This window comes from Bos javanicus, chromosome 21, assembly GCF_032452875.1.
Source record: "Bos javanicus breed banteng chromosome 21, ARS-OSU_banteng_1.0, whole genome shotgun sequence".
In the NCBI taxonomy this organism is placed as follows: domain Eukaryota; kingdom Metazoa; phylum Chordata; class Mammalia; order Artiodactyla; family Bovidae; genus Bos; species Bos javanicus.
This window is the reverse complement of record NC_083888.1, coordinates 33131396-33151920: the sequence shown is the minus strand read 5'-3', so window position 1 is coordinate 33151920 and position 20525 is coordinate 33131396. Positions and strand designations below refer to the sequence as shown.

The following is a 20525-nucleotide window of genomic DNA, read 5'->3' as shown; positions in this document are numbered from 1 at the left end:
CTAAGGCTCAGAGCGGGGAACCAAGCATAGCTGTTGGGAAGCCTGGCCTGTGAGCCCAGCCTTGTGACTGATCCCCATGGGGTGGGGAAGTCTGGAAAATTTTGTAGCCTATGCCCCACCTGTTCTGTCTTCAAGGGGCAGGACTCTGAAAGAGGGGAATGGTTCTTGCAGGGAGATTTTGTTTGGGGCTGCACAGATCTTGCTAGTTGAGATTTGATCTGGGTTTGGTGAGCCTGAGTTGCTGAGAGAGGACTAACTGGTCACTGGGCCACAGAAAGAGGGTCTTCTTAGGTCTAGCAAAGCCATGGAGAGTTAGCACGATCCTGGGAGAGGAGCTCTGGATAGGGGCCCTGGGCTCTGTTCCTTTTTTAACTTTTTCTCTGGCTGGCTGGCCACCTTTGAACAAATTGATTCCCCTCTCTGGGCATCTCTTTGCCAGCACGTTTCTCTTGGGATGAAATAATAGGACTAAGTACTGACCTCCCTTGAGGAAGCTGCGTGTTCTAGTTTAGAGCTTCCCTCTCAGTTTTTCTCCCTCTTCCTTTTCTCCCTTCTCCCTCTGCCTTCCTCTTCCTGTCCCTGCCCCCATCCCCTGAGCTGTTCCTCTGCAGGCTGCACTTCTGTTCTTGCTGACAGCCTGGAGTTTCTGAGGTTTGCTGGAGGAAGTGAGGTACAGCAGGGCTCATGAAACTGTGGGGTTAGCCTGATTGTGGGGAGGGTGTCTGTTGCTCCACTCCCACCCCTGGGCTTGGGAGGGCTACAGGAAGCTGAAGTCACAAGAATGGAAGGTTCCAAGCTCCTTTGCTCTGTGTCCACATCTTAAGCAAGAATGTGATTGACTTGTTCTCTGTGCTCTGTTCTGTGCTGAGTCCCTTCTGGAAGCCCCATCCATGATGGAACCAGAAAAAGACTGGATGAGAATGAGTGAGCATTCGTTGCCCAATAACTGGTTCAGAATATAAATAGTGGGATGCACAGCAGGGATGTCTAGAAGGGCTTCCAAAAGAGGTGGGATATGAGAAAAACGGTAGGACTGAGAGGAATTGGCAGGGCTCTGGTTTAGGGTCACTGGAAGCAGATGGATGGCTCGATATGATCGGCATGAAGCTGGAAAGCGGGTCAGTGTGTGGACGAGAAGCAGAAGGTGGTGGGTGGGAGCTTTGTAGCTGATTGACACAAGGCCTTGACTGCCAGGCACAAGATCAGTAGGGGCTACTGGAGAGTCATCACAGGACAGTGATAGCCATGCCAAAAGAGTAGTGTTTTCTGAGAAAGATTCAAACCCTGATGCTGGGAAAGATTAAGGGCAGGAGAAGGGGGCAACAGAGGATGAGATGGTTGGATGGCATCACCGACACAGTAGACATGAGTTTGAGTGAACTCCAGGAGATAGTGAAGGACAGGGAAGCCTGGAGTGCTGTAGTCCATGTGGTCACAAGGAGTCAGACACAACTTAGTGACTCAACAACTGGAGAGTCATCACAGGACAGTGTGAGCAATGCCAGGAGAGTAGTGTTTTCTGAGAAAGAGTCTTGGTTCTGGGACATCAGGGCTGGGGATATGGGATTGGGTGTGGGGTAAGGAGACCAGAGGTAGAGCCAGAGGGGGAAACTTCCATCTTAGCAGATAAGCTCTGGGTGGGCAGGAAGAAAATGACCATTTCTATGCCAAGCATGGGGCTCATGCTGGTGAGTAGGGAGCCCTGGAACAAACCACAGGTCTCTGTCCTGATCTGAGGCCAGACTTGACTCCCTTCTTTTTGGCATGGACCTCACTCTTTTTACTGTGGGACCTTCTGTCCCCTCAACTTCACAGTTAGAAATGGAATAAATTATAGTTTGTCTTTTGAACAAAATTCAGTTAGTATTTGCTATCTTACTGATAACTAAGGAAGTGTTCCCTTAGGCCTGCATCTTTAGGGGGATATGTAGCACTCCCAGTGTCTCCCAACATTATGAAAGACTCTCAGTTGAGGAATGACTTGCTATTTCTCTCCTTTTGCAGTTTAGGAGCTTTGGTTCGCAGAGGCCGGTCATTGCTGTTCCCCTCTCGCCCTGCCCAAGTATAAAGGCTAATCCCTGACAGAAGAGCAGAGGATCCTGGAACCTTCCATTCTTGTGACCTCAGCCTTCTGTAGCCCTCCCATGCCTAAATTCTTTCTGGGCTAACAGTCTACAAACAAGGCAGTCTTGCCCTGTGCTCTGGCCCTGAGCGCTGGCTTTCCCACCATCAGTACTTTGCTACACTGACTTCTCTGTAACACCTTTGGGAGGCAGCCTGGGACCAGATGGGGGTCAGGTTGGAGCCAGGGTTCCAGCCTCCTCCCTTGAGGCTTCTACAATCTAGCTGTTGCCCACTCTCCCTCCGCCTCTCTTCTTTGTTTTCCTGGAGGACGTTAGTGTTGGACTGCAGTCTCCCATTCCACATCCCATTGTCTCATGCGAGGTGATGCCTCCTTCAGCTGCTCCTTCTGCCGGCTACACCTAGTCTGGTCATCGCTGGCATGTGGCCACCTCTGAAACCTTCAACCCCAGTATTGTTCTCTGACCACAGTCCAATTTCTGCTTTACCTGCCTTGGGACCTCTAGGAGACCTCAAGTTCTCTGACACTTCCATTTTCTCTATCTCACGAGCATGGCACCTACCATGTCCTTCCTGGACTTCATGGTCCTGGATTTTAACCAGCTCTTGCCCTCAGGGACCATGTCATTGGCCCGTGTGTCCCACCCCAGAGCAGACCACCCCCCCTCAATTCTTCCCAGTTCTGGACTCTACACTAAGAATGTGGAAAACTTCTGGTGGCCGTCACATACCAGGATAGTCTCGTTTTGCTTCCATGGAGGGTCTCCAGCCTCAGCTGTCCCTTCATCACTTCTCGGGACCATCATCACTTTCCTCTTCCCATCAGCTGTCCATCCTATTCCATGGGAAGAGAAGTCCAAACTTGGACCATTATCCCAAAGCCTCTTTACTCATGTAGAGGGTTAGTTGAGTGGTGTAAGTGGAAGTTGGAACCATACCTGTGTTTCTCTACTTCTTGAATCCTAGGGCTCCTAGTCTAATACACCCACTCTGTGCTATGGATGCCGGCCCTTCCTGTCTCCTGAGATATCGGTGTCTGTCAGCTGTTTCCCCCTCTACTGTATCTTTAGTATCTCCGCTCTTTTTCCTTAACAATACTGTCTGCCCTGCTTATTAATGTGCTCAAGTCTCCTATCTGGAAAAACCCATCTAACTATATGTCTTCCTCTAACTGCTGTTGCTTTAAACCTATGACTTTGTGCATAGTGATATAGATATAGAAAAGTGATGTAAGATGTTGTAGACGTTTTAGAAAATAAAGATAAAAGAAAGACAATAATATAATCTCACTGTCAAGAGATGGCTATTAATCCTTTAATGCATGGTATTTCATTCTTGACACTAATATTCCCTGTGTTATATTAAAGTCTCAGCTGAGTTTTAAAAAAAATTAGTCTGCTAGACGTATCCCTCTTCCTCTCCTCATATTCCCTCATTTCTTGGCAACTGCCCTCTGCTCCACCACTCCCTGAAGCTGTGACCTTCTAATTTCCCGAATCAGCCCATGTCACAACTGACTGCTCCGTGGCCATGGACATTGTTGACATTAATGACTGGTTGACCAGTCATTAAAAAGGTTGAAATAACCTGTGTTCATTGATGTGAAACATTTTCACGGGATATTGTTGAGTGGAGAAAACCAGGTTATAAACTAGCATGTATAAAATGACCTCATTTTTGTCATATATGCTTGTGTGTGTGTGTGTGTTCAATTGTGTCCAACTCTTTGCGACCTCGTGAGCTGTAGCCCACCAGGCTCCTCTGTCCATGGGATTTGACAGGCAAGAATACTAGAGTGGGTTGCCATTTCCTTCTCCACATATATGCTTATGTATACATAAAAACCAGAAACCTAAAGGTCAGACTGTTAAAGGGGTGACCTCTGAGAAGGTGGATTTTGGAAGAACCTGTGTTTTCTCCTTTATGGACTTTGATTTGTTTTAACTTGCAGATATTTTTATGTATGTTGCTAAAAAGCAACATAATTTCACTTTATTAAAAAAAACTTTGAGGTTATATTTTTTTAAAAGAAGAATAGAGTCCTTCAGTCTCTCCCAAGACTCAGGATAAAGCTCAAATTCTGCTCATGGCCTTTAAGGCCAGGATGACCGGCCCCTCCCATCTCTTGGCCCTATTTTTGCCTTTTTTTCACTCCTTCCACTTTAGGCTTTATCTGTGCTCTGCTTTCTGTTTCTTGAACTTGCCATGCCATAGTTCTGACCTTCCCTTTGCACATGTTTTTCTGGTTCTTTCTTTTCCTGGCCAACTCTTATTTATCCTTCAGGATTCAGCTCTGCTATCACCTCCTCTGTGAAGCCCTCCCTGGCTCCTCCAGGATGGACCAGGGAGGTGCTCCTCTGGGTTCTCACAGCTTTGTGTACTTGCTCTTGTGGAGCACTTCTCGGACTGTGTTATAATTGCCCACTGACTTAGTTACATCCTCTACTCTTACCTCCTCCCTTTCGACTCAAACTTCCCTCCCATATTGCAGAGAAGATTGAAGCAGATATATGGGACTCCCACTGTCCTTTCCAAGACCTCAGACCTCCCCCATTTGCTTGCATCATGTTTTTCTCCCCATCTCCTTGCACTGGACCCCATGCTTCTCCCTGTTTCAAGGGCTTGCTCCGTTAATTAAGTTCTGTCTCTGTTGTAATTGCAACTCTTCCCTGGAACTTTCACATCTCGAGCTTATTAACATCCTAAACAGACAACCTTGAGCCATAGTCTCTCCTTGAACTACTTGTCTTACCCAGGTATTACCCTATTTCTGTTTTCTAACAAGGCAGGCTTCTTCAAATTGTTGTCTATACCTGCTCTCAGCTTACATGTTCAACTACTAATGTATAGTTTGGCTGCTACCACCCCCAACCCCTCAGCCCAGCTCCTACCACCTCCAGAGTAGTTCTTGCTGGGGTCACAGGTGACTTGCTGCTGCTGAGCGAACTGAACATTTTTCAGTCCAGGCCTTTTGATGCTGGACCTCTCAGTGGCATCTGTCACATTTGTCCACTCTCTACTCCTGGCTTTGGAGACTTCACACTCTCCTGGTTTTCCTCCTGCCTCATCAACTGCTCCTGCTCATTCTTTGCCAGCTTTTCTGCTTGACTTTTCTTTTCATTTATTTTTTTTTAAACAGGTAATACATTTACACGATTCATAATTCAAAAAGATGTCCTGAATTTCATCAGTTCTAAAATAAACACTTTGATATTTCTGAAAACATTTTAATGTCTGTATCTTTGAAATTTTGGCATCTTATCATTATAAATTGGTGGGTTTTATTTTCTTTCTTTTGGTAAATAATATAATGATCTAAAAGTTGATGGTGTCTTGGATTTGATGGTATAAAGATTCATAGTAAATGGGATTTCCCTGGCCGTCCAGTGGTTAAGACACCGTGCTTCCACTGCAGGGGGCACAGGTTTGATCCCTGGTCTGGAAGATCCTGCATGCCTCATGGTGTGGCCAAAAATAGAAGAAAAAAAAAAAAAACAGATACATAGTAAAAATTATTCCTCCTGTCTACTCCCATGTCTATGCAGTTCCTCTGTCCCCCAGGAACCACAATTATTTTTTATTGATGTCCTACTAGAGATTCTTGATTCTTTGTGTATATATAGCCAAATACAACTATATATTTTTTCCCTGACTTAAAATATTTATCTATTTTTATGAAGTGTAATTGACATATATTACTTTCAGGTGTACAGCATAATGATATTTGTATATATTGTGAAATGATTGCCATAAATTCTAACCAGTGGACCTCCAGGAAATTTCCTGACATTTTTTGCAGAACGATTTGAAAATAAGTAGCAGACAAGACATAATATTTCTAAATACTTCAGCATGTGTCTTCTAAGAACCAAAGTATTATTGTATGTAACCACAGCACCTAAGAAATTTAACACTTACTTGCCTGGAAAATCCCATGGATGGAGGAGCCTGGTGGGCTGCAGTCCATGGGGTCGCTAAGAGTCAGACACGACTGAGTGACTTCACTTTCATTTTTCACTTTCATCCATTGGAGAAGGAAATGGCAACCCACTCCAGTGTTCTTGCCTGGAGAATCCCAGAGACGGGGGAGCCTGGTGGGCTGCCGTCTGTGGGGTCGCACAGAGTCGGACACGACTGAAGCGACTTAGCAGTAGCAGCAGCAACAGTAATATCTTCTATTCAGTCTGTATTCAAATTTCTCTACTCATCCTAAAAATGTCCTTTATAGCTATGATTTAAAAATCCAGGACCACTCATTGCACTTGGTTGCAATCTCCTGCAAGTCTCCTCTCTGAGTCCCTCTACCAATTTCTATCTTTCATGACATTAACATTTATCTGGGAGAATTTCCCACAATCTGGACATGTCAGATTCTTTTTTATAATAATTATTTTCAGATTAAACATTTTGGCAGTAATACTACATAGGTGATGTTGTGTTCTTCTATGAGTCATGTCAGGAAGCACATAATGTCCTATTGTCCCATAATCAGGCAAGTTTGAGAAGTTTGGTCACTTGGCCTGCCAGATCCTTTCATTACAGAAGTAACTTTTCTCTCTTGTGATTAATAAATAACGTGGTGGTGGTGGTGGTGGGGGGGTGACACTCAGACTGTGTGTTTCCCCTCTTCCCCAGCCATCTTTCACCCAGCGGTTTAAGCAGCTGTTGATGATCCCTGCCTGTGTCAGTTCTACGTAGGCGTTACAAAATGATGATTTAAAAAATTACATCATTCCTTCTGTCTTAGAACTTTTCCTGCCCATCTCCCTTTCTTTTGTGTGTTATAGTGAACTTTCACATTCTTTTCTTTCAGTGTGTTATCATCCCTAACTCATATTATTCATATTTTTCCTCCAGCTTTTTATCTTGAAAACTTTAAAGTTGAAAGAATAAAACAGGGACACTCATGTAACTTTGCTGAGATTCACCAGTTGTTAACATTTGCTACATTGCTTTGATTCTGTCTATATCTATTCATTATTCCTTATTTTTTGAACTATTTGAAGATTCAGATATCACAACACTTTACCCCTAAGCACTGGAGCACATATTTCCTAAGAAAAAGGACATTTTCCTGCATAACCTCAAGAACACTATCACACCCAAGAAATGTGATATAGACCCAAATATTACTATCTAGAGTCTCTATTCAAGTTTCTTGATATCCCATTGTTTCCCCCTTGAACCAGAATCCAATCAAGGTTTACACTTAGTTTTTGTTGCCATATAGCTTTAGATTCCATTAGGTTAGAGAATCCCTTATCTTTTTTTTTTTTTTTTAATCTTTTAGGATGTTGGCATTAAAAATTTTTATTTATTTGTTTATGGTTGTGCTGGGTGTTCTTTGCTGCGTGCAGACCTTCTCTGGTTGAGCGGAGTGGAGGCTGCTCTTTGTTGTACTGCTCCTCTCTGTGTTCCTCTTTGTCTTCTCCTGTTGCCGTGCACAGGCTCTAGGCGCACGGGTTTCAGTGGTTGTGGTGCCTGGGCTTAGTTACCCCACAGCCTGTGGGATCTTCCCAGACCAGGGAACCATGTCCCATGCATTGGCAAAGGGATTCTTAACCACAGGATCACCAGGGATGTCCCAGATGTTGGCATTTTTTAATGTCCTGGCCAGTTTAGTTTATAGAATGCTCCACAACTTGGATTTGACTGCTTGTTTCTTTTGACTAGATTCAAGCTAAATATTTGGGGGCAGGAATACTACATAGGTGATGCTGTGCCCCTCCTGGTATATCACACTGGGAAGCCATAATGTCTGTCCCATTATTGGTGAGTTTGAGTTTGATCACCTGGTGAAGATGGCGTCTGCCAACTTTCTTCACAGTAAAAGTGCCTGTTCTCCTTTGTAATTAATAAGTCATCTTTGAGACTCTGCGACTGTCTTCTTCCCCAACAATCTTTCACCTAGTGAAAGACTTAGCAGCTATTGCGGATCCTTGTGTGAATCAGCTGTGACATTCATGATTGCAAAATTAGAAGATTTTCTAATTCTGTTACTCCTACATTTATAGCTAGCATTCTTCTGCAAAGAAGAGCTTGCTTTCTTCCTCCTTCATTTAAAAAATGAGTGTCACTTTGGATTATTTTTTAAACTCAACATGTTATATTACTGTCATTATTTTTGATGCTCTGAATTCTCCCAAATTTGGCTGATTGGTAGCCCCTTCAAATTGGTGTCCTTTTGACATGTACTAATTAGTTGAATTCCTGCTTATTTCTGGCACCACAAGATGTTCTAGGCTGATGTTGTATTTCTTTGTCCTGGCTTGGGACCAACCACATATTTTTAAAGACATGAGTTCATATCGATGCCTCCAATTCAAATCCAGCATCACAAGACTCTTTCTTATCTTCCCATATTCCATATTCTGTCTCCGTATCTAACAGTGAGAACCCAGGTTCCAACAACACAAACACATTCTCTCATGTGTTCTCTGCTACGGTCGGTACATACGAAAAGTTTCAGTCGCCACACTAACACCAACAGTAAACCTGCTAAGATTTTAGATTTCTTTCTAGTTGTTTTTGCTGTTGAGATAGATCCTTTTAAGTGAACACAGAGTACTGAGATCAAGCCACTTGGCCAGTTCCTTTTCCTGTGTGATTGTGTTATCAGTTTGCTGTACAGATAGCTTAATTTGTTTTTGTTTATTTCAATTTTAGTGGTTCTCTCCAATATATATATATTTTGGCTATATCGCCCAGAATGCAGGACCTTAGTTCCCTGTCCTGGGTTCCAGCTGAACCTGGGACCTCAGCAGTGGAAGCTCAGAGTCTTAACTACTGGGCCACCAGGAAAATCCCTGTGTTTATTTCAATATTAGACTTTCATTTCTTTCGGGTGTAAGTTTTTGAATACGTAAGACATTGTATGTAAAAAAATCTGTAAAAATCTTTACGCTGAGAAATCTCACTACTCATCCTAGCCCTTCCATCATCTGGATGACCATTTCATTCGTTTCTTATTTATTCTTTCTGTATTTCTCTTGCAGAAACAAACTTATAAATGCATGTTCTTGTTTCTCCTTCTTTTATATAAAAAGTAGCATTCTAATTACAATACTTTGTACTCTGCTTTTTATTTTTTTTTGGCCACTTCTTGTGGCTCCTGGCGTCTGTTTCTCAGCATCTTAGTTTCCTGACCAGGGGTTAAACCCATCCCCCCTGCAGCAGAAGCGCCAAGTCCTAACCCCTGGGCTGCCAGAGAATCCCCTGCTTTTTCTACTTAACTGTATATACTGGAAATGATTCCATAGAAGTTCAGAGATACCATCTTCTTCTTTTTTACAGCTACATGTTACTCTATTGAATGATATACAAAGTTTATTCGAACAGTTGCTTCCAACATTTTGCTACTGTAAAATAGCATCATCCTGAAAACATGTATTTGTTGTTTCTTATTTGTGGGTAAATAACTAGAGTAGGATTCTGGGGACAAAAGCAAAAAATACTTTTATTCTCCTCTCCCCTGCTTTATTTTTTTTCAACATGAAAGGTAGCCTAAACTATTCTATGCATTGCATTTTTTCAACTGCTTGTAATTGTGGAGCTCTCCATATCAGTATTTTTAGAAATAACGGTGGCTGCATGCTCAGCCACTCAGTCATGTCCAACTCTTTGCGACCCCATGGACTGCAGCATGCTAAGCTCTGCTGTCCATGGAATTTTCCTTGTAAGAATACTGGAATGGGCTGCCATTTCCTCCTCAGGGTAGAAACAGCCAGTACCATTTATTTAACCAGTCTGCTGTTGATAGACATGTCAATTGTTTCCAATCTTTTGGTATTACAATGTTACAGTTAATGCAGCAGCGTAAAAGAACCGTCTCACGCTTGTCTTTGTCATGCCTGTCTTCTCCATTTGTGGTAGATGTTGTTAGGTTTTTACATCTGTGTTTGATTTCATATCGCAAAGGGACCACAAAAGAGTATGATGGCCTAATCTTCAATAGAGCCAGAGGGATTTGACTGGAACTCTAGGAAGGTTTGTTTTTCTTTTAAAGCAAACTCGTAATTGAAGTATAACAGGTAGAAGAGTGCACACATTGTAATCGTATGCTTGAGGGATTTTCACAAAATCAACACCTCTGTGTCAGCAACACCCAGGTCCAGGAACCGACCACGACCAGCACTCCTGATGCTTGTGTTCCCTTTACCCTCCTGACTTCTAACACCATAGATTCGCTTCGCCTGATTTAAACGTTATAGAAATCTCTGCCCACTTTGTTTTTTCTTTTTACTGTTTCTATTTATCTATTTATTTGGCTGCGCATGAGGATCTACAGTCTTCCTTGCAGTCTGTGGCATCTTTTAGAGAGAACTCTTAGTTGCGGCATGTGAGATCTAGTTCCTTGACCAGGGATCGAACCCAGACACCCTGCATTGGGAGCGTGGAGTCTTAGCCACTGGGACCACCAGGGAAGTCCCTCTGCCCAAATTTTGATGCTGCATTGCCTTAGTGCTTGGCCATAGACCATTTTCTGTTTTTCAGTATATCTGTATTTATCTATCAAAGTTACTGTTCTGGTAAAATGCTCTCATTTGCTTCCTTAACCTTCACTCACCAACCATTACCTGATGTCTATCTCAGCACAGGCCTCCTGCTAAGCTTGTGACCCAGATATTCCCAAAGCCTACAAGGCTTTGTCTTGTCTGGAGGTTCTCACGGCACCTCAGACTCTGTATGTTCACGATGAAGCTTCTCTTCTTCCCTGGAGCCCTGCGCCTCTTCTCATGACGGGGCTCTCAGTAAACAGCCCACCGTTTGCTCAGTGGTTTAAGCTGGCAGAGAGTCTTCATGAGGGCCTCCCTCCCCCCACACCCCAGAGCCACCTTGGAGCCCCTTCTAATTGGCCTCCTAAGTGCCTCAAGAATCCCACCCTGCCCACCTCCATTCCTGCTCCCTCTCCACGTACTCTCTGCTGTGGCCACAATGGCTTTCTTTCCCTTATTCAGAAGCATGAAGCTCTTTCCTACATCAGGATCTGTGCAAGCTTTCCCCACTGCGCAAGAGGCTGCCCTGCCTCAGGCAACTCCTCTGTATTCTTCAGGTCTCCCCTTACGGCTTTCCTGACTCCCCAGACCAGATCACCTAATATATGCTGTGCATGTTTTCATAGCCATCCTTCTCTTTTATACTGTTCACGGCCGAGGTTATTGACTGTTTGATGCCAACAGCAGGGACCACTTCATGCTGTCTCCCCAGTGCCTGGCAGGTTATAAATGCTCAAGAAGTGAATGAATGACTCGAGACAAAGGCAGGGGGAGGGGAGCCCAGCCTGTGACTGGGGCCAGGGCTCTGCCGTGTTCAAGGTCAAGAATAGAATTTCCTCAAGCTTTCTCTGTCACTTGACTTGCACCTGCTTGAGGTGGCCTCCCAGGTTCCTTTGCCACCCTCTCCTTGGATTTTCTGAAAATAGATTTTATGCCTGGAGGTCAAGGGCAGGAGTCCTTGGAAGGGTAGAGCTGGTGGAATGGTGGTTCTGTAAGACGGGTCCTGCTCCGAGGAGTTTCCAGCCCAGCTGGGGCTGAAAGAAGTACTTGGCTGGGTGAGCCATGATCCTCAACCTTCGCTGACTCTTCTTTCCTTCCAGTTCGAGACAAAGAAGCGTGGACAGGCCGCTGGGCCAGCGGGTGCCATCATGTCAGGTAAGGGGAGGGTGGATCCACATGGGTAGGACAGGACAGTGACATAGGGTGGGTGGCCCTTTTCCTGGGCCGTTTATACCCCATAGTTTTTGAAGATCAGATTCTTTCGGTCCTCTTGCCCCTGGGTTTCCCCTGGTCCCCCACCGAGACTTATCTATCAAAGACCCTCACTGTCTAGATGTCTGTCAGACCTCTGAACCTGGCGACCAGAGATAGCCCATCCTGACTCCCTGGCCCTCCTGTCCATCTGACCGATGAGTGACATGGAGAGCTCAGTCCCCATCCTTTCTGTCACCATTACTCTCTAATACTCTGAGACCTTTTCCTTCTGGTTTCTGGGTTGTCTGGTTTCTAAAGGCTCAGAACTGGAGAGACTGTAGGGTCTATCTAGTTTGACCCCCATCCCACTGGGTAAACGGAGGTCTGGAGAGAGGGGTGATGACTGATTCTTGGAGTGGAGGCTGGAACCCACATCTCCAGACTCACCATCCTGCTGCTTCTCCCCAGAACTACCCTTGACCCGGTGTCCATGCCTGATGGACGGTGTTTACTGTTTTTATTCTTCTGACAGTGGTGCTGCCTCAGGGCCACTCTGGAGACCTGAGGCAGCAGGAGAGCTGGTGGGGATGGTGAAGTGGCCTGTGGCCACAGGGGCCAAGAGGGCCGCCCAGGCCAGGGGGAGAGCGATCATATCAGGTCACTGGGGAGGGGAGTATTCAGGGCGAAACTGTGGAATGTGCCTCACCCGCAGAGAAAGTGAACAACTTCCCACCACTGCCCAAATTCATCCCGCTAAAGCCATGTTTCTACCAAGACTTTGAGGCTGACATCCCTCCTCAGCATCTCAGCATGACCAAGCGCCTCTACTACCTCTGGATGCGTGAGTGCTGTGGGGTAGGGGTGTTACAGAGCTGGGGAGCGGGGGAGCGGGTGCTGGCGGGTGCTGGGCACGGGGATGGGGTGCCCCCAGGCCTGGGTCCTTCAGCCTCACCTGCAGCATCTGTCCCTGCCTGACTCCTGCAGGCTTCTCTCCTGGGCCAACTCCCCAGCTAGGCCTCAGTTTCCCTCACTTCCCATCTAGCCTCTCCTCATGCCCCTGTCACAGAGCAGCCGGGTGCGTGTGAGGGGTCTCTGCCTGCATTGCAGTTCATTTATCTTCTCATGGGAGTGGTTTTCCAGGGAACCTCTGGTGATTACCTCAGGTGTCTGGATTTGGAGAGGACTCCTCCCCTCAAAGCCTCATTTTTCTTGCTTTCGCTGGAAGATTGCTCCAAAAGAATGTTCAGTTGGGATATAGTGACCAGGCTGGGCTGGTCACTCGACTTCCCAAGAGGCAGCTTCCTCATTTGTAGGAAAATGGGTACTGGCTCAGTGATCGCCGTGCCTCCATGTGGGTCTGTGTTAAGAGCTCGAGTTCTCATGTTCTAAGGTTTTGAGGTTGAGTTAAAGGCTCCAGTTTCTGATGGCCTGTGATGTTAGAATAATTACGAAAAGGGTACTAGATCAGATGAGCTGGAGAGAGATGGGACTGTGAAGAGAGATGTAAACCAACAGAAAAACAGGGTGAAAAAAAAAACTAAAACTGAAAACAAAACAAAATAAAAACAGGTTAATGAGTGTTCTATGTAAAGAGCAAATAAAATCAGTGAGAACACCATGATTCCAGGAAATCTGGTGGTAATAAATAGGGATGAGGAAACACAGCTGAAACTCACAGAAAGAAATGCTTACCCTCATTGTGAGGGGCCCTGAGAGGGGTGTACCTCTCATGTGACAGTATTGTCAGGCCAGACTTGGGGAGCGGTGGCCCTAGGCTCTGGGAACTCTGCCCCTGAGAAGATCTCATCCAGAAGCTGGATTTAAGGGCTATAAATATCTTCCTAAGTCCTTACTAGGTGCTGGCCAGATGCTTTGTTCCCAAGGAAATGTATATAACCCTTGAGATGCTTAAAGAGTTCTATTCAAAAGCCAAGCCCATAGATGCCTGGCTGTTTGGGGCCAAGATTAAGCCTGCCTTCCTTTGTTTATTCAGCAAGTGTTTTTTTTTTTTTTAATTTATTTTATTTTTGGCTGTGCTGGATCTTCGCTGTGGCGTGAGGGGTCTGCGGCATGTGGGGGCTTTTTTTCCCCAGTTGGGGTGTAAGGGCTTCTCGTTGTGGAGCATGGGCTCTAGAGAGCATGGGCTCAGTAGTTGCCCTATGGCACGTGGGATCTTAGTTTCCTGGCCAGGAATTGAACCTCCGTCCCTTGCGTTGGAAGGTGGAGTCTTAACCACTGGACCACCAGGGGAGTCCTTGTTCAGCAAGTCTTTGTGGAGCCTTAAAGGGACTTGGGCTAACAACATTGGAGGAAGGGAGCAAGTACCCTTATGTCCAATGAGCTGGGTGTGTGTTAGTGCAAGCATCAGATGAGGAGACTTGAGGTCCCTACTGGCTGTAACTCAGGGATACAGTGATTCAGAGGTTCAGTTATAGAGTATGTAAGCATGGAAGAGAAGGAGCCTGGGTCTCACTCTTGGGGAACCTCTAGTTTGGTTGATGGGCTGGGATTTGTCCTTTGGGAAACATGAGAGCACCCAAGTTGTTAGGAGGTCAGAGGGATGGGAGGTGAATAAGACTGCAGCAGTGAAAGAAGACTTCTTGGAGGAGGTGGTGTAATAGGATTAAAGAAAGACTGAGATCCCAGCCACTGCTGCCTGCCCTATATAAGTGTGGGGCAGATGGTATGACGACGTAAAGAGACGTTTCCTTTTCCTTTCCCCTTTTCATGCCCTACCTTGCAAGAGAAGATGGAAGATGGGTTTCCTGTGCCATGGGCTTGGTGATTGCTGTGGGTCTGGGAAGGCCAGGGGCTGAGGCTATACTTATAAGAAGAGCATTTCTCCCAGGTTGAGGCTTTGGGACTCTTCAACAGGACTTGCTAGGCTGAGACTCTGAGTTCCTGATCGGGGGGGACTCTTTGTTCTCTGTAGTTCTCAGATCCCCAGGAACGGGGGTGTGTGTGGGGGGCTGGTCTGAGCTCCCAGTTATCTTTCTTACAGTCTATACCCTCTGTGTGTGTGTGTTATGTGTGCATCTTATGTATCTCTGTGTGTGTATTGGCTGCTGTGACTTGTGGGTGCGCACCTGTGTAAATGTGGTTTGCATGTGTGTTTGTGTATGTCTCTATCTTTCTGGGCTTGGGCTGTCTGCCTGTGTCTGATTGTGGGTCTGTGCTGAGTTATGGGTATGTCTGTGTGTGGTGCTTGTGTGTTCTGCGTGGGCCTTGGTGTCTGTGCGTGTCTGCTGTCCGTCTGGTGTCTGTGTACATGCTCCTGGGTCTGCAGTGAATAGCGTCACGCTGGCCGTGAACCTGGTGGGCTGTCTCGCGTGGCTGATCGGAGGCGGGGGAGCCACCAACTTTGGCCTCGCCTTTCTCTGGCTCATCCTCTTCACACCCTGCTCCTACGTCTGCTGGTTTCGGCCCATTTACAAGGCCTTCAAGTAAGTGACGGGTGCTGAACCCAGCTCCTAACCCTGTATCTTTGTCCATCTCCCCTGTCTCTTCTCTACATATTTTTCTCTGTTTTTTTTTTTTTTTGCTGTCCCCCAAGCTCACTTTCCCTTTATCCTCAGCTCAGACTGCCAGGTAGGATTTAGGCTTCCTGGGAACTCTAGGCCGGAGTGAGAGGGCTGGGAGTCCGAGCCTTCCTCTTAGGTCCTTCCTTCTTCACTCTACCCTTGGGTGGGACAACATAGAGACCAGACTTGTTCTTGTTTTCCCTTCCCCAGGCAACTAGCTGCATGACAAATTTTGCCAGTGGGGCTATCTGTCTTGGTTTAGCTGCCCATGCCGGTACCCATGGGGCTGGCTAGTTTGGTGCCAACTAGACCATCTACCCACATGCCAGTGGGACAAGCCATCCATGTGCCACTGACACTGTTTTTGTGCTAACGAGGGCATCCAACTCTGTGCCAAAGGGACTACCCATCCATGTATCAGTAGGGCTAACTCTCTTAGTGCCAGTGGGTGTCTGCCTTGTGTCAAGTGGGATTTTCAATCTTTGTGCCAATGGATTATCCCTCTCAGTGCCAATTGGGCCTCTAATATTAATGTTTGCCAATTGGATCCATCCGTTTATGTGCCAGTTAGGTTATAATCTTGGTGCCAGTCATGTGTCCATTATTGTGCCAACAGCACTTTCTATCTTGTGGGGCCCTCCCCTCATGTACCCCTGGAGCTTGATGTCTTGGAGCCAGTAGGGTTGTCCAACCCTTTGACATGGGCTGTTTATTCCTGCCACAACAGACCCATCTATTTCTGTGCCAGCCATCCATGTACCAGTGAGTGGTCCATTCATGAGGCGATCTCTCCCTGTGCAGTGTGGTACACACAGGTCCAACACATGGAAACTTACAAAGATCCATGGGTGAATGGCGTCCCATTTTGACCCCTTAACTAAGATCCACTGAGTACTCACTTACACTTGGAAGGACTTGGAAGTCTCGAAGGCAGGGAAGCCGTGTCCCTCCACCCAGGTGACAGGAGATGTCTCCTCTGTTGCAGGACTGACAGCTCCTTTAGCTTCATGGCATTCTTCTTCACCTTCATGGCCCAGCTGGTCATTAGCATCATCCAGGCTGTGGGCATCCCAGGCTGGGGTGTCTGGTAAGAGACCAGGGTGTCTGGGACTGACCCAGGGCTAGCTGGGCGGCAACTGGGGTGTGTCCTTTGCTTACTTCTGTGGGCTAAGCTGCCTGGCCTGTGGGAACACCATGAGTTATTGGAAGTGTGAAGGGATTCAGGATAACTTAGTAGATACAGCATAGCATCAGAGGAGAATAAGGCAGTGGTTTTTAGGGGTGATGAGGGATATCAAGCATCATGAGATAACCCAAGAGAAGGAAGCCTTATGCTCTGAGAAGCTTGTTTCCTGAGCCAAGGGTTCTTCCTAAAGCACTGACACAGGCCCTGTCCATCCATTGATATGGTCTCTCTCTGTGGCAATGAGAAGGTCCCTTACTCTAGTGGGGCGGCTCCTGGGTGCCCGTCACTGTGCCAGGCAGCCCCACAGCTGGCCTGTCTCTGCAGCGGCTGGATCGCCACCATCTCCTTCTTCGGGACGAACATTGGCTCAGCAGTGGTGATGCTCATCCCCACCGTCCTGTTCACGGTCATGGCCGTCTTTTCCTTCATTGCCCTCAGCATGGTATGTGGCCGCCTCTGGAGCTACAGGGTGGTGTTGGGAGGGACCGTGATCTGTAACGACCCTTCTTCCAAGTTACAGAAAGACCCAGTGGTCTTCCCAGGGACTCACTCTGGGATGGCTTGACGGACTTTGCTCCCAGGGTACGGGTGGGAGCGGGGACTGGCTTTTATGGTGACTTACCTCTGGCTCCCACGTCTTTTCTGGACGGGCTGCCTCTTCCCCTTGATTAACCCTTCCTTGTGCTCCTCCCCCTACAGGTCCATAAATTCTACCGGGGCAGCGGGGGGAGTTTCAGCAAAGCTCAGGAGGAGTGGACCACGGGAGCATGGAAGAACCCGCACGTGCAGCAGGCGGCCCAGAATGCAGCCATGGGGGCAGCACAGGGCGCCATGAATCAGCCGCAGACTCAGTATTCTGCCACCCCCAACTACACATACTCCAATGAGATGTGAACCAGCCAACCGACCGGGAGCTGGCTGGGGGCCGGTGGGGTGGGGGCTCAAACCACAGGGTCTGTTGTGGTGACCAAGCAGGGTTCCCCCTTCCCTTTTTCTCCTCCCCCACTTTGTACAAAGAATCAGAGTTATATATATATATACGTATATGTGCCCCCCTCCCCCACACCCTCTGGACTCTGCTCCCAGCACCCTGAGCGCTGTGGGCTGCACTTGGAGCTGTCCCGTGCGGCGGTAGTAGTGTCTGTGTCCCCTTGTGAATAGTGTGCAGTGGAGGTCTCTGTTGTTGTGGTGCTAGATGTACGTTTAGAACTAAACCAGCCCTCCACCCTCCCATCAGGCTGCTCCGTCTGACCTCGGCCCTGGGACCCCTCATGGGGCAGGGGAGGCATAGCAGAGAGCCTGGCCCCCTCCCAAGGTTATGAGCTGAAACTGTTTCCAGTTTTGGTCTTCCAGGGAAGCAGCAGTATTTAGCACTCCTGGGAATGTTGGTGGGGAGGGTGGAGACCTGCAGGGAATCTTCCCTTGCTCCTTTGGATCTGGGTCTTTGCCCTCCCCTCCCACCTCCCACAATCTCCTCCTCCATTTCTCTCTTCCTGCTGTCTCTCTTCCTGCTTCCTGTGGTCTCTTGGCCTCCCCAGGGCTCCTTTCCTCCCCATGTGGCGTTTCTTTGTCTTCCTCCAGGCTGAGGGTCCCACTTGTATCTGCTCCTGAGACTGAAGCCCATTCTCAGATCCAGGAAGCAGACAGAGGACGGGGAGCTGAGCCTGAGCCCTGATGTGGGAGGGCACACAGCCAGAGATGTGGAGACCTCCTGGGTACCTGACCCACAGGGGATGGAAATGTAAGGCAGGGTCCTTTCTTCCCTGCCTTGCCTTCTCCTCCTTTACTTCCCAGAGCCCCCTCGAGCCCCTCTGCCTGTGTCCCTCCCTACACTCGCAGCTGCTGTGGCCTGATTCTCCTGCCCTACCCCTACTGTGTGCTAGGTGATGTCTGCCATCTACAGGGGCAGATTGCACTGCCTTTCCTGAAGGGCTGGGTGGTGTCTGGGCAGTTTTCAGGTGTAAAGGTGCAGCTGTGTGCTTGCTAAGTCGCTTCAGTCATGTCCGACTCTTTGCGACCTTATGGACTGTAGCCCACCAGGCTCCTCTGTCCATGGGATTCTCCAGGCAAGAATACTGGAGCGGGTAGCCATTTCCTCCTCCAGGGGATCTTCCTGACTCAGGTCTCCTGCGTTGGCAGGGGGTTCTTTACCACTAGCACCACCTGGCAAGCCCAAGGTGCAGCTGGAACAAAGGATCTATAAATAATTACTGGTCTCCGAGCGATGTCTGACTGACTCAAGCCCACTGGGCAGGTGCTGGGTGTCTCTGAATGACCACTGGATTCCTGGGAGCAATAGCTGTTCTGTTTGGGTCTGATGGAAGGGATAGGCTCAGAGGACTGGTCCTGGAGGGATGAGTCTTCTCAGAAGAGAAGGTAGGCAGGACCAACTGAGAGGGGATCATGCATCCCCCCTGACCCACCCCCCCAGCTTGCTCTTGGGCATAGGGCGGTTCTGGGCACTTGAACTCAAGGTCTAGGAAGAAGCACAGGCCCAACCCTGTGTGCAAGCACAATAGCTGGAATGTGGTTTCAGGTTAGGTGGGGTGGGAGGGGAGGTTCTCTGGCTCCTGTTTTTTATCATATTGAGATTACTTGCTCCCCTCTGTCTACTGGACTTGATTCTTGGCCCTTCCTCACCCCCATTAGAACCCCCTTTCCTTCCCAGGACAGTGATAGAGGCCTGTGGGCCTGTTGTGTCCCAGGCATTGTGAGAATGTTGTTGGTAGAGGTCCTGGCTCTCTTGGAGGCCTGAAGAGGAGTGGGTTCTTAGCCATGGAGCAGCTGCCCATTTCTCACTCATCGCCCCCACCTCCCACCTGGGCAGTTTGGCTTGAAAAACCAAACTCCACCTGGCCACTCTGAGTGGCTCCAGCTTAGAACCCAGCACCTGGATTTCCAAGTGCCATCTGAGCTTTGAGCTCCAGGTACTTTATTTTCCTATAAGGGGAACCAGGGCCTCTGGGAGTTATCTTCCTGATGGCCCCTTAGGCTTGGGCCAGAGTGTGATTGACTCTCTTCTCTACCACTTTCTCTCTGGAAAGCAGTTGTCACAGCCCCTAGTACTCGAAAAGAGACCCTAGGTCTAGGTTCTTCCCTTCCCTCTCTCCCCGCCCAGACCTCTGGCCCCCTTCCTCTTCCTCTTTGGTAGCTCCGGGAGGCCTGTGGTCTCGCTGCCAGCACAGCGTCCTTGACCTGCTGGATGCTCCCTCCCGTCAGCTTCCTGTCCTACCCGCCTTTGCTCTTTTCTGGCTCAGACCTGGATGGCCATGCCCTGGCTCTGCCCTTGGAAGACCTGCTATACCCGCACGTGGCCCAGGTTGTCCAGGCCCTGGGATGCTGCATCTCCAGGCATCTATGCACTTTCCTGGGGAGGGAACTGAACTAGAAGTGGGGGCTGGGCACAGGTTCATCTCTGCTGGATGGTCTGGCTTGAGGGTGGGGTGCAGGAAGGCTGAGGTCAGTTCTGCGAATCCTCAGGTCTTTGGCCAGTAACCTGCTTTTGTACTCTGCTGGTGCCCACTGCCCCTCCTTGTTTCTGGGAAACACAGACCATTCTCCAACTGGCAGCTGACCTGCCTGAGCCGACCTGTCTGTCTGTGGTAACTGAGTGAACCATAATAAAGAGGAACGTTTGGCCCTCTGTGCCCTGCTGTGTCACGTGTCTTCATGAGGGCCTGTGTACAGGAGCCGCACCGTGGGCTGTGGGGCATGGAAGTAGGGTGGGCCCAGCGGGCCTGTCGCCTGTCGTTCCCAGAGGTCAAAAGTCACCCACTTCTGTGTAGTTCTTTCTCTGAGGCAGCCTTGGAATTGCTAGAGTCCTTCTGCCTGTTAGGAGTTCTGAGTTTCCTGAGGAAGAGCTGAGTTCACATGCTGCAGTTAAAGATCCCCCACGCTGCAACTAAAAGATTCCGCACGCAGCATCTAAGACCTGGCACAGCCAAAAAAAATATTTAATTAAAAAAATTAAAAAACATAGAAGATAGGCTCAGTAAAAGTATTAAGTACTGCAGTGATAAGCAGTGTGGGTGGGGCTGGGGGATGAAG

General features: G+C 48.0%; 1 protein-coding gene across 1 annotated transcript in view; it reads left to right on the top strand.

Annotated features, from left to right (window-relative positions):
• SCAMP5 (secretory carrier membrane protein 5) overlaps positions 1–20123 on the top strand; it is a 55229-nt gene extending 35106 nt beyond the window's left edge. The window contains exons 4-9 of the mRNA XM_061394164.1: positions 11678–11732; positions 12484–12612; positions 15058–15214; positions 16278–16379; positions 16803–16920; positions 17178–20123. Coding sequence (XP_061250148.1) covers positions 11678–11732; positions 12484–12612; positions 15058–15214; positions 16278–16379; positions 16803–16920; positions 17178–17372 — 756 coding nt within the window. The 3' untranslated portion in view covers positions 17373–20123. The remainder of the gene's footprint in view (positions 1–11677; positions 11733–12483; positions 12613–15057; positions 15215–16277; positions 16380–16802; positions 16921–17177) is intronic.
• Positions 20124–20525: the final 402 nt, after the last annotated feature.